Raw genomic sequence first — 13,707 nt, forward strand, 5'->3', positions numbered from 1 at the left:
GACAAGGAAATACAAATCATCTATAAACAAGGAAAAGATGCTCCAATTCCCTAGAAATAGGGAGACGCATATAAGATACCCTTCTTACCCATATGATAACAATTTTAAAGACTGAGAATATCTAATGGTAAAAGGGTATGAGGAAAAGGCATTTCAAACACTGTCAATGTGAGTGTAAATCTGTCCTGTATTTTTTGGAGAGTAATATAGTATAATATTTTCATTTGTAGGAATTTTCTTATCAAGACACTTCCACAGCTATATATAAGATACATACATGAAGGTTCATTGCAGCATTGTTTATAATAGGAAAATCAAGACTGGGGAAGGGCAGGGGTTGGGGGAGACAGATAGCCCAAATGTCCAGTGCTGGAGGTGATTCAATAAACCATGGTACAGGCATACCTTGTTCTACTGTGCTTCCCTTTACTGTGTTTTTTTTTTTTTAAACAAATTGAAGGCTTGTGGCAGCCTTGCATCAAGCAAGTCTATTGCACCATATTTCCAACCACATTTGCTCACTTCCTGTCTGTGTCACATTTTGGAAATTCTCACAATATTTCAAACTTTACCACTATTACTATATTTGTTATGGTATTAGTGATCTTTGATGTTACTATTGTAATTGTTGTAGGGTGCCACAAACCCCACCCATATGAGACAGTAAACTTAACTCTTGAAACAAAGGATTTAGAATATTACGTAAAACTAATTGAGAAAGCAGCAGCAGGGGTTGAGAGGACTGACTTGAATTCTGAAGGAAGTTCTACTCTAGGGAAAATGCTATTAAACAGCATTGCATACCGCAGAGAAATCGTTTGTCAAGGCGGAATCAATTGAGGTGGCAAACTTCACTGTTGGCTTTTTTTAAGAAATTACCACAGTCACCCCCATCCCCAGCAATCACCTCCCTGATCAGTCAGCAGCCACCAACAGCGAGGCAAGACCCTCCACCAACAAAAAGATGACTTGCTGAAAGCTCAGATGATGGTTAGCATTTTTTAGCAATACAGTACTTTTAATTATCATGTATATTTTTTTAGACATAATGCTATAGCACACTTAACAGACATAAACACTGTACAGTGTAAATTTAACTTTTATATGCCCTGGGAAACCAAAAAATTTGGGTGACTTGCTTTACTGCAATATTCACTTTATTGTGGTGGTCTGGAACTGAACCCATAATATCTCCAAGGTATGCCTGTACATCCATAAAACAGAGTCTGTGCAGCCATTTAAAAGTTACCATCTTTCACCAGTTCTAAGATACCCTAGATTGCAAAATACATCCTGATATAACAGACACTAAAATGTGAGAAAATCGCTTGTGGCCATTAATAGATACCATCAATTATAAGATACCCCCAGTTTCAGAGATGCTAAAGAGTAAATCAAAAAACGTGTGCCTCAGATCGATGATATGGATTTCAGCTTTAAATATTCTCCTAAATATAAATATATAATAACTAATATGGATTAAAAATACAACAATAGTTAATGTGTAGAAAAAAGACTTGGATAATTAAAACCAACTGTTAAGAGTGAACATCTTCAGAGGTACAAGCTATTAGGTATAAAATAAGTTATAAGGATATATTGTACAACATGGGGAATATAGCCAGTATTTCACAATAACTATAAATGGAGTATAACCTTTAAAAATTGTGAATAATTATATTGTACACCTGCAACATATGGTACATCAACACTGTACTTCAATTAAAAAAAAAGAGTGAACATCTTCAAGGAGCGGAGTTCAGCTGTGATGGGGTAGATGGAGGGGGACATAACCTCTTTGATTAATTCTTTAGAAGAAGGATATATATATTTTTTAAATTAAACAATAAAAACACTGCCTAAGTAGAAAGGTTTGAGGTATTCAAGCATCGTGAGAAGATGACTCAAGTCATATATATTATAGTCACTTCCTTAAGATTTCACCTTCTCCTTGTGGCAATTGCTTCTAGGGACAGAGGCCACAGTAATGCTAATAATATACCACACTCCTTGTGTTCCTGCCCTATCTACATCCTCCCAGTTCTCACAACAACCCAACAAGATAGATGTCTCCATTAATGAGCTGCATTGGGTGAGGTTCTTTTTCCCCAAGTCACGCAGCTGCTGTGGGCAGTTCTGAATTCCAGATCTAGATTTTCTGACCCCAGAACCCATCCTGTTTCCATTTCTGGACTACTACCATTACCATCTATATCTTTAAGAGGTTGCTCTTCATCCTTTGCTGTTCCTTTTCCTTCTACGGCATTTCAAACTACTTTCTTTTTTGTGCTACATTGGTTTAAGTTATTTCCAAGCTAAAGAGCTAATTTATTATTAAATATCTTGAAGATTACATTCTAATTAACTAAAAATTAATGCAGTTCCTCTTTTCAAGCAATTCTTCCCCTCTTGGCCATTCTGAGAATTTGTTCGTTATAAACTCTTTCACTGTATATCCACACAGTATTTTTCCAGCTTTAACAAATCGATTCTATAGTCAAAGACAAAATGCTATACTGAACACTTTCAAGTGCTTTCCTTTAACAGGCAGTAAGTAGCTGCAGCGTCAAGAAGAGAAATAAGCAATCAGCGCAGAACCCAACAGTCACCAAGTAGCCCAGCCTGGGAGCCAAGAGTCAGCACCTTCCAGCCCTCCTCCCACACGAGGAGAGGGGAGGAAACTGAGAGCTTAGCCAGTCCCATTTTTTTTTTTCCATTTGACCAAAGGTTTTAACCTCAGGTCTAAAACTTGAAAGTCAAGGAGATTTGTTCAAGTACATTTACTTACTTTCTACTCTCTTCCTTTATGGTTCTAACCCTTCTGTGATCTCTCCCACAAAGGGGTTGACATAAAAACTTGGGCTTTGACCTATACTGTCTATATTAATACTTTTTGCTCTAAGTAGAAACTGTTAGAAATGAGAAGGACTGTAGGGGAAAAAAAAAAAAAAAGAAGTATCAGGAAATATAAATTCTAAAGACCTATGCCACCAACTGCTAAGATGCATTATATTTCTTTGGGTTATTTATCATTCTTCGGGGAAATGGAATGAGGGTTTCAAAAATTAATGACAAGGTCTGGATTGGAGGTAAACCAGGAGCCAGATGTTATGCAAGCCTGCTCTTCCACTCCCTAAACACGCACACGCGCGCACACACACACCCCTCTGATGAAAGTAAGATATCAGGAGTGAAGGTGAAGATGTATAAGTAAAAGAGAATTGTCAGGCTCCAAAGGATCTTTCCAAAGGCCTGCAATAGAAGGAACTAGGTAGGAGCTCACCTGAATTTTTCATGGGGCAGAGGGCGCATTGCATACCCCAGGCCTCTCCATACAAACAGCAGCACTCAGTATATGTTGTCTGCTTGCCAACGAGAGGCCGGCTACACACAAACTCATCACTCAGATGTTCCCAGCACAGATCTTGGTAGACATCGGTTTCTTCAATTTGTTCTGAAAGGGAAGACATGGTTCCATGACAATTGCACTGTTATTCCTATTTCATAAACACTGTGGTAGAAGCCAGCGAGTCTCAGAGTTTCCATCCCTATTTCTAAGAGTGACTTCCAAGCAAAAGTCTGAAGCCAGTCTGGTCTTTCCATGGATCAAACCTCTGTCACCTCCAACTGGGTGTCATTCCAATCAGCTGACATTCAACCTGCCCATCATGTTCCAATTAAATCCTTCCCTCCGTAGCTTCCATCATTACATAAAACCCTCCACTATCTTGCCTGTACTTCATAATCCTGATGGACTCCTTATTCTTCTGGTCTTTGATGTTTCACATTTACTCTTCTGTCAAATCCTACCACTTCTTTCTACATAAAATTTTTGGGATTCATCCTTTTTCACCCATTTCATTTGCCGAAGCCCTGAACTAGTGACACTTCATCCTAGGGTCCTTAATTCGAACCTTTCTACTTTTCAATTGATTGCAACCAAAGCAGTCTCCTGAATGTGCTGATACGTTGATCAATTAAGCCATTGATCAGTCAGTGGCACACTGCCTTCTCGGGGATGAACAGGGATTCCTACCGATGGACTTCAGAGCCCTCCACCAATCTGACGAATTCTGCCCTCTGCTCTGTCCAGCTTCATCTGTGTCCTCCAGTCTAGTCAAGCAAACCTAATTATTTTTCCCTCAATTTACATCTTCCTCAGTTGCCTCTAATGGTTCAACGTGATCAACCCTCAGGCACGGAACAGCTCTGCCATCTGTTCAGCCACTCCGTACTCTGTTGTCCATTAAATCAGTATGTGCAAGGTGTTAAATCTCCTACATACTGATGATATGCATCTTATTCCTTCTCTTAGCATCTCATTTTAATTATTTCAAAATACCCAAGGAATCAATTTTAAAATTTTCCAACAGCTCACATTTCAGTCAAAAGGAAAACCTTATGACATTTATTTGGACACAGACTTGCATCTCATATCCAAACATACCATGTGATTCAGTTGGTCGGATACATCTTTTTTCCGAAGCATCCAGGACCATCGGGTGGGTACAGAAGCAGTTATAAGAGCCTTCTGTATTAACGCACTGGCCATCAATACAACTGTTGGGGTCTTGACACTCATCTATATCTTAAGAGAAAAAAAATGAAAGAAAATCAGCAATCAGCTGCACCTCATACACTTAACCAAACTTAATACACTGCTGAATTTAGTCCAGATTCCAGGGGCTGCCACATTTTAATCAGCTACACATCATCATCCAAAAGAGAACAGCTCCAACTCTAAAAATGTTAAGTTGTACTGATTGGAAAAATAACATTGCCCTACAGCTGCTGACATTAAATAAGGAAAGAAAACATTTAAGAACAGGATACGCTTAGAAATTTAAGATAAAATGTCTCTGTATGACAGTTTTAAAATTATTTCCTTTTGCTGTGTTTTTCTGCCTAGTGTATATGGTTTTCTGCTTAGGCATTAAAGTCTGGGTCAGTATTTAAAAATGACTTTCAGTGCATGGTATGAGTGATGAGACAGGAGGCTCCCCAGACCAAAAGAACACTTCGGTTATACCAGTGACCTGAATTATAATTCCACATTGAATATTAACTCTTTGAAATCTATTCAAATAGTAGTATGAAGGGTTTTTATTTTCTTAAATATTGCTCAAGAAAAAGATCCATAAAACATTTACAGATCTTTTCAACACATGATTTAGATTCAAAGAAATTGTTTTGATATGTAGCATTACTTATTTTTTCCGTGTACTTGCATAGCACATCACACTATAGCCTCTTAAAACTTACCAAAGCACTGCAATTTGACAGGATCATAGTATGTCCCCTGCTTACAGTAGCATTCATAACCAGGCTGAGTGTTCAAACAGAAGCCATTTTTGCAGATCTCTTGTCCAAAAAGTAGGCATTCATCTGCATCTATGGGGGAAAAAACGGAGAAATATTTAGAAAGAGGAGTTATTTTGGGTTTTTCAGTTAAATAGAAGAGTCTAACCAATATTGGGAAAGTTAGATATTATAATATTTGTATTACAAAGAGTCTTAAAAACACAGAAATATCAAATTCTTAAAGTGAGGACTAATTCACAGAGGTAGAAATATAATCAGGCTTCTTTCTCTGTTTATGGAGCAATGCCCAAAACATTATCAGAGAAGGTATATTTGTAAATAGAGCTTCGGAGATGCTACCTCGTATTTGATGAAAGAGTCTACGGGTTCCATAATGGCACCAATAATATTCTCTGAAGAAAATACCCTTTAAGACATGTGCCTTTCTATAAATGTATATTTTGGCCCATTAACTAGTTGAGATGAAGAAAACTCCCATGAAGAGTTTGATGCAACTTGACGGAAGTCTTCTTTCTTTTTTTTTTTGCTGTGGGTTTGTCATATATGGCCTTTATTATGTTGAGGTAGGTTCCCTCTATGCCCACTTTCTGGAGAGTTTTTATCAGAAATGGGTGTTGAATTTTGTCAAAAGCTTTTTCTGCATCTATTGAGATGATCATATGGTTTTTCTTCTTCAATGTGTTAATATGGTGTATCACATTGATTGATTTGCGTACATTGAAGAATCCTTGCATCCCTGGGATAAATCCCACTTGATCGTGGTGTATGATCCTTTTAATGTGTTGTTGGATTCTGTTTGCTAGTATTTTGTTGAGGATTTTTGCATCTATATTCATCAGTGATATTGGTCTGTACTTTTCTTTTTTTGTAGTGTCTTTGTCTGGTTTTGGTATCAGAGTGATGGTGGCCTCATAGAATGAGTTTGGGAGTGTTCCTTCCTCTGCAATTTTTTGGAAGAGTTTGAGAAGGATGGGTGTTAGCTCTTCTCTAAATGTTTGATAGAATTCACCTGTGAAGCCATCTGGTCCTGGACTTTTGTTTGTTGGAAGATTTTTAATCACAGTTTCAATTTCATTACTTGTGATTGGTCTGTTCATATTTTCTGTTTCTTCCTGATTCAGTCTTGGAAGGTTATACCTTTCTAAGAATTTGTCCATTTCTTCCAGGTTGTCCATTTTATTGGCATAAAGTTGCTTGTAGTAGTCTCTTAGGATGCTTTGTATTTCTGCGGTGTCTGTTGTAACTTCTCCTTTTTCATTTCTGATTTTATTGATTTGAGTCCTCTCCCTCTTTTTCTTGATGAGTCTGGCTAATGGCTTATCAATTTTGTTTATCTTCTCAAAGAACCAACTTTTAGTTTTATTGATCTTTGCTATTGTTTTCTTTGTTTCTATTTCATTTATTTCTGCTCTGATCTTTATGATTTCTTTCCTTCTGCTGACTTTGGGTTTTGTTTGTTCTTCTTTCTCTAGTTTCTTTAGGTGTAAGGTTAGATTGTTTACTTGAGAATTTTCTTGTTTCTTTAGGTAGGCTTGTATAGCTATAAACTTCCCTCTTAGAACTGCTTTTGCTGCATCCCATAGGTTTTGGGTTGTTGTGTTTTCATTGTCATTTGTCTCTAGGTATTTTTTTATTTCCTCTTTGATTTCTTCAGTGATCTCTTGGTTATTTAGTAACGTATTGTTTAGCCTCCATGTGTTTGGCTTTTTTACGTTTTTTTCCCTGTAATTCATTTCTAATCTCATAGCGTTGTGGTCAGAAAAGATGCTTGATATGATTTCAATTTTCTTAAATTTACTGAGGCTTGATTTGTGACCCAAGATGTGATCTATCCTGGAGAATGTTCCGTGTGCACTTGAGAAGAACGTGTAATCTGCTGTTTTTGGATGGAATGTCCTATATATATCAATTAAATCTATCTGGTCTATTGTGTCATTTAAAGCTTCTGTTTCCTTATTTATCTTCATTTTGGATGATCTGTCCATTGGTGTAAGTGAGGTGTTAAAGTCCCCCACTATTATTGTGTTACTGTCGATTTCCTCTTTTATAGCTGTTTGCAGTTGCCTTATGTATTGAGGTGCTCCTATGTTGGGTGCATATATATTTATAATTGTTATATCTTCTTCTTGGATTGATCCCTGGATCATTATGTAGTGTCCTTCCTTGTCTCTTGTAACATTCTTTATTTTAAAGTCTATTTTATCTGATATGAGTATAGCTACTCCAGCTTTCTTTTGATTTCCATTTGCATGGAATATCTTTTTCCATCCCCTCACTTTCAGTCTGTATGTGTCCCTAGGTCTAAAGTGGGTCTCTTGTAGACAGCATATATATGGGTCTTGTTTTTGTATCCATTCAGCCAGTCTATGTCTTTTGGTTGGGGCATTTAATCCATTCATGTTTAAGGTAATTATCGATATGTATGTTCCTATGACCATTTTCTTAATTGTTTTGGGTTTGTTTTTGTAGGTCCTTTTCTTCTCTTGTGTTTCCCACTTAGAGAAGTTCCTTTAGCATTTGTTGTAGAGCTGGTTTGGTGGTGCTGAATTCTCTTAGCTTTTGCTTGTCTGTAAAGCTTTTGATTTCTCCATCAAATCTAAATGAGATCCTTGCCGGGTAGAGTAATCTTGGTTGTAGGTTCTTCCCTTTCATCACTTTAACTATATCATGCCACTCCCTTCTGGCTTGCAGAGTTTCTGCTGAGAAATCAGCTGTTAACCTTATGGGAGTTCCCTTGTATGTTATTTGTCGTTTTTCCCTTGCTGCTTTCAATAATTTTTCTTTGTCTTTAATTTTTGCCACTTTGATTACTATGTGTCTCGGCGTGTTTCTCCTTGGGTTTATTCTGTATGGGACTCTCTGCGCTTCCTGGACTTGGGTGGCTATTTCCTTTCCCATGTTAGGGAAGTTTTCGACTATAATATCTTCAAATATTTTCTCTGGTCCTTTCTCTCTATCTTCTCCTTCTGGTACCCCTATAATGCGAATGTTGTTGCGTTTAATGTTGTCCCAGAGGTCTCTTAGGCTGTCTTCATTTCTTTTCATTCTTTTTTCTTTAGTCTGTTCCACAGCAGTGAATTCCACCATTTTGTCTTCCAGGTCACTTATCCGTTCTTCTGCCTCAGTTATTCTGCTATTGATTCCTTCTAGTGTAGTTTTCATTTCAGTTATTGTATTGGTCATCTCTGTTTGTTTGTTCTTTAATTCTTCTAGGTCTTTGTTAATCATTTCTTGCATCTTCTCAATCTTTGCCTCCATTCTTATTCCGAGGTCCTGGATTATCTTCACTATCATTATTCTGAATTCTTTTTCTGGAAGGTTGCCTATCTCCACTTCATTTAGTTGTTTTTCTGGGGTTTTTTCTTGTTCCTTCATCTGGTACATAGCCCTCTGCCTTTTCATCTTCTCTATCTTTCTGTAACTGTGGTTTTTGGTCGAAGTCTTCTTTCTTGATAATGAGCTAATGAAAGCACAGTTGCTAAGAATGCTGGCAGACCCATTTTCCACCACAGAATTTACAGAGCTTACTGTCCACAAACCTCAGTTTACTCAGTGGTAAACTGGAGATAAGAGGAACATCGATAGGATTGAAAGGATTCAATGAGAAGATCCATGCAGAGGACTCAGTATACTCTCAAAAAGTGTGATCTATTGCTTTTGTGCAAGTATTATTAGCATCATTTCTAACATTTTAAAGCTAATGTCGTCTAGTCCTCATTTAAAAAACTGGAGACTCCATAGATAAATTGCTCAAAGTTACACAGCTGGAAAACGGCAAAACCAAGTCGACAATATATGACTGTTTGAATCCAAATCTAATATTCTTCCAACCATTTACAGCACTGCTAAGATAGGGTGAAGAGGAATTTATTTTTATTTTAAAAAAGAGGATGACTTTACGGTGAAATCAGGGCTCCACTTCATAGCACAAAGTGAAATTTAACTACATCTCTGAAAGAACATAGTGTATGATATTTGCGAATTTGAAAACCATTAAACACATTTCATGAACTAAGTCTTGTTATTTCACTGAATTAAATCATAGATGTACTTAAAAAAACACAGATGGAATTTCTTATCCAGCTGCTGAATTATACCATATTAGTAAAACACTAGTTTGCAAAAATGGATAGACAGTAAAAATGTTTTTAGTCTGTTTTCCAGCCACTTAACAGTTTTCAATGTTAAACTGTAAAGAAAAAAAATTACTTTGTATGTAAAAGGTCATAATATCTCTATCACTGAAATGTTAAAAGTTAGTGGTTAATGAGGAAATACTCATATCTGTAGTTTAAATTTCACCAAAATTAAAAAGCTGCACATTTATTTTAGAATTACAGGCTAATAGCATTAAATATATAAAACACACATCTACTTTTGCTTTCTTCCTTTCCATTCCTTATTATTAATCTGTGGCCATTAGTAAATGGTCCTAGCAAAGTAGGATGCTTTCTAAAAAGGCAAGAATCTTTGCTTTGTTGATGACCATTAAAGGCCAACATGATGATGTTCAAATTTATATTGGTCCTAACATATGATTTCTAATATAATTCTACAATAAAAGAATGAATTTATTAAGTACAGAATTTTGTGTTAAGTACTTTTACATATGTTATCTCATTTAATCCTCATGACAACCTTTGAAACATTATTCCTATCTCAGAGGTGGAAACTCAGAATCTTAAGTGAAGTCCCACTGTCATACAGCCTTAAGTGTTCTAACTCCCAAGCCACGGTTCTCCCTAGAGTCCATTGGAGCCTTCTTCCAATGGTAGGATTCAAGGCTTTGTAATTAGTTTCCATGGCTGAAAAGAATTCTCCTTCTGTCTGACCCAAGCCACGCGTTTACTTGAATGTCAAATATGCACACACATTGCAAATTAGTTTCTGCTTGATTCTGACCTTTATAGTTCTCGCCATCAACGTCGTAAGAGGATTCTCCAGTGGGGACAAAACCTTTCCCTCTAGGACACATTTCAGTGAATTCAGCTGATTTCAGGAGAGACAAGGGAAAAAAAAAGTTGAAAAAAAAAAAACAAACCAGTATCTTCCATGAGTATGTTTTAAATTCAGTTTTGCTTTCTCAGACTCAGAGACTTTAAGGCAAATCTTGCCATCTAATTCAGACAAATAAATTCAGTACAATCTCAAAAATTACAGACTAGGTGCAAATAAACCTAATGACTTCATAAGTATAATTTACAAAAAACCTTGCGAGTTCACCCATATATTATTTACACATGTTTTAGCTATAGGTACTATGGTGTGTTATGACTTATTTCTCCATTACTGTGGTCTCTAGTATTTTCAAATTTCAATAAGAATCCAAAATCCTAGCTTAAATATGCAAGCTCCAGTTAGGAATAATGCTGTGTCATTGTTAGCAAAAATGATTAGTTTTACCTAAAAATGGAATAAAACTGAATTATCTTTCTGCCAAAATATTATATGGAATGTCACTATAACAGCATATTCTGTGAGAAACAGAAGTTTAAGAATTCATACTGAAGTGGGATAAGGGTATGGGTCCAGCCCTGAATGAAACCCACTCTAAGGTAATCTCACTTCACTTTGACTATGGCAGGTACCAGTAGATGTTACCATTTCAAGGCTTCAATAACCCAAATGAGAACATTCCAAGGCCCATGAACACCACACAACAAATACCAGTATGAACACAGCACTTAGCTAATTCTTACCAGTCCCCAAGACCGGGCAGGGGAAAATCTCACAGTTATCTCCCCACCCAGCACCAGAGGTACAGCAGCATTCTTGTTTGGTGACATTGGGGGCCAGCACGTTATCACAAAGACTGGCGTCATTTAGATTATAGTAGCACTCTTTCTTTTCTTCTTTGGGTTGATCTACTTCTAAGTCTAAAGAGAGTAGAGAAAGTAAAAAAGAGTGTTGACAGGATACATCAGATCTACCTGTATCACAACGGAATTGAAAACACAGTGGTAAAAAAGACTGACCGGACGTGCCAATGGCACTTCATTTACAGAAAGCTGCTTTCCACTTTGTGTTGGATTCTTCCACTTCAAGATAAAATGCACCCGAATCCTGAATTTTGGTGGATTTCTAACCCACCCCAAGAGTCTAAATCTGTCAAAATCATTTCCTTTTACCTTAACCAATTACTTTATTCTTGTAAATTTGGCTGTGAGTACAGTTTCCATATCTGCTTTCTTGACAAACATAGGGTCATTCTTTACTGAGCCAGAACACCTACGTAAATCAATGAAAATTTTCCCCAACACTGGACCAGAGATATGGGGCCACACATAATATTTAACCCTTAGATGGTCACTGAGATAACCATGCCCCTCCAAATTTTCTAAACAGTACAAAGCAGAAGAAGACAAATAGAAAAACACTGCAGTAACCTGAGTCTATTAAAAAAAAAACCCTTTCATTACTAGAAATCTACTTAAAGTGCTGCAAATATATGATTCTGAATGAAACAATAAGAGCCAGCTGAGCCTCGGGGTAGAATTTCAATGCTGGGTTCTAGTCCCAGCTCAAGTGTGTCCTAAAGAATATACTGATAAATTCCAACAGAGTCTGTTTAACCCTCTGTGATAAAAGTCAAGGTGATATGATAGAATACAAATGATAAGAACAACTCCACCTACTTTCAGTTAATACTAAAAATGATTTAATTCCATCAGATTTGAAGTCTACAAACAAGTTTGTGTTTTTTTTTTTAAATTAATTAATTAATTAATTATTTTTGGCTGTGTTGGGTCTTCGTTTCTGTGTGAGGGCTTTCTCTAGTTGCGGCAAGTGGGGGCCACTCTTCATCGCGGTGCGCGGGCCTCTCACTATCGTGGCCTCTCTTGTTGCGGAGCACAAGCTCCAGACGTGCAGGCTCAGTAATTGTGGCTCACAGGCCTAGCTGCCCCGCGGCACGTGGGATCTTCCCAGACCAGGGCTCGAACCCATGTCCCCTGCATTGGCAGGCAGATTCTCAACCACTGCACCACCAGGGAAGCCCCAAGTTTGTGCTTTTAAAAAATGATAAAAAAAACTCTTCCCTACTAAATGCTATAGAGTTCAAATTACTGCCTATGCTCCAGATAGAATTTCTTATTTTAATTTTATGCTATGTCAGATAAGCTGACTACTGCCGTCACAATTACTTAGATTAATACTAATGAAATATTTTCATTAGAACTGCTATCTACAGATTCTTAACCCAAAGAAACTATAGGGACACGGGGATAACACTTGCCAGTAAGGATAAGACTTTAATCTCAATACCTACCTTTTAAAAAAAAGTTGGCAGATCATTATACTCTTAGGAAAGTTTAATGATTTATTCTCATAATAGTTTCCTATATATTTACTTTGGCAGGGTCAAACTGACTGCGGAAACCTGATTAATACATAACAAAGGTGTTCTTAAAATGTAAGGTCATAAAATTCTATCAGAAGAGCTACTGCCCTTTCTTTCCCCTTATGGCAGTAAAAGCAAGCAAACGAAGCTTCGACGTATATATTATTCCCAGAATGCAGAATATCAATGAGAATGTAAAGGATCCCTCTCACCCTTGATTCTGGCTAATTCTCAGATTATTCTACCTTTTTTTTTTTTTTTTAACATCTTTATTGGAGTATAATTGCTTTACAATGGTGTGTTAGTTTCTGCTTTATAACAAAGTGAATCAGTTATACATATACATATGTTCCCATATCTCTTCCCTCTTGCGTCTCCCTCCCTCCCACCCTCCCTATCCCACCCCTCTAGGTGGTCACAAAGCACCGAGCTGATCTCCCTGTGCTATGCGGCTGCTTCCCACTAGCTATCTATTTTACATTTGGTAGTGTATATATGTCCATGCCACTCTCTCACCCTTGACAGAATTCAGCTTGGACTCTAAGTCTTAATAGCTGATGACAAATTCAAACCTAGAATAAGTGTCCAGGAAAAAACTGAAATGCTGATTCCTATGCAGTTTATGAAGTGGTTTTAAATCATTTCCTTGTGTGTGAAACTGGATAAAACCTGCCACATCCCTCGTCTCAACTAGCTTTTCAAGTGTGCAGGGGACAGACACGTGCTTTGCCTGCTTTCATGGAGTGGATCACCATGACCAGTTCATTCCCTTCGGGAGGGGCTCCAAGCTCTTACACAGGGTATTACTGAGGAAAATGAAGGGTAGGTATTTTAAATTAATATGAAATCAATCATGAACCCTGTAAAAAATTTTATAAACTCTCTCCCAATATGTGTGAATATATTGACCGACTATTACTATGGACAATTCCACTCATTTTATTCAGTTTGCCTAAAACACAGTTAGTTATTAATGAATGCATTTAGAAATATAAATCAAGTCAGCAACACAACTAGAGTTTTGCCAATCAGGTTTACAGTCGATG

At 37.1% G+C, this 13,707-nt stretch overlaps 1 protein-coding gene across 8 annotated transcripts in view; it reads right to left on the reverse strand.

Moving 5' to 3' along the window:
* Positions 1 to 13,707, reverse strand: part of LTBP1 (latent transforming growth factor beta binding protein 1) — a 427,484-nt gene that overhangs the window by 26,299 nt on the left and 387,478 nt on the right. For all 8 annotated transcript variants that reach the window (XM_059943619.1, XM_059943615.1, XM_059943620.1 and 5 more), the window contains 5 exons: positions 11,022 to 11,198; positions 10,225 to 10,311; positions 5,263 to 5,391; positions 4,448 to 4,588; positions 3,284 to 3,454 (listed from right to left, as the gene is read on the reverse strand). In XM_059943619.1, the coding sequence (XP_059799602.1) occupies positions 3,284 to 3,454; positions 4,448 to 4,588; positions 5,263 to 5,391; positions 10,225 to 10,311; positions 11,022 to 11,198 (705 nt within the window). The remainder of the gene's footprint in view (positions 1 to 3,283; positions 3,455 to 4,447; positions 4,589 to 5,262; positions 5,392 to 10,224; positions 10,312 to 11,021; positions 11,199 to 13,707) is intronic.

This window comes from Balaenoptera ricei, chromosome 13, assembly GCF_028023285.1.
Source record: "Balaenoptera ricei isolate mBalRic1 chromosome 13, mBalRic1.hap2, whole genome shotgun sequence".
NCBI classification, from domain to species: domain Eukaryota; kingdom Metazoa; phylum Chordata; class Mammalia; order Artiodactyla; family Balaenopteridae; genus Balaenoptera; species Balaenoptera ricei.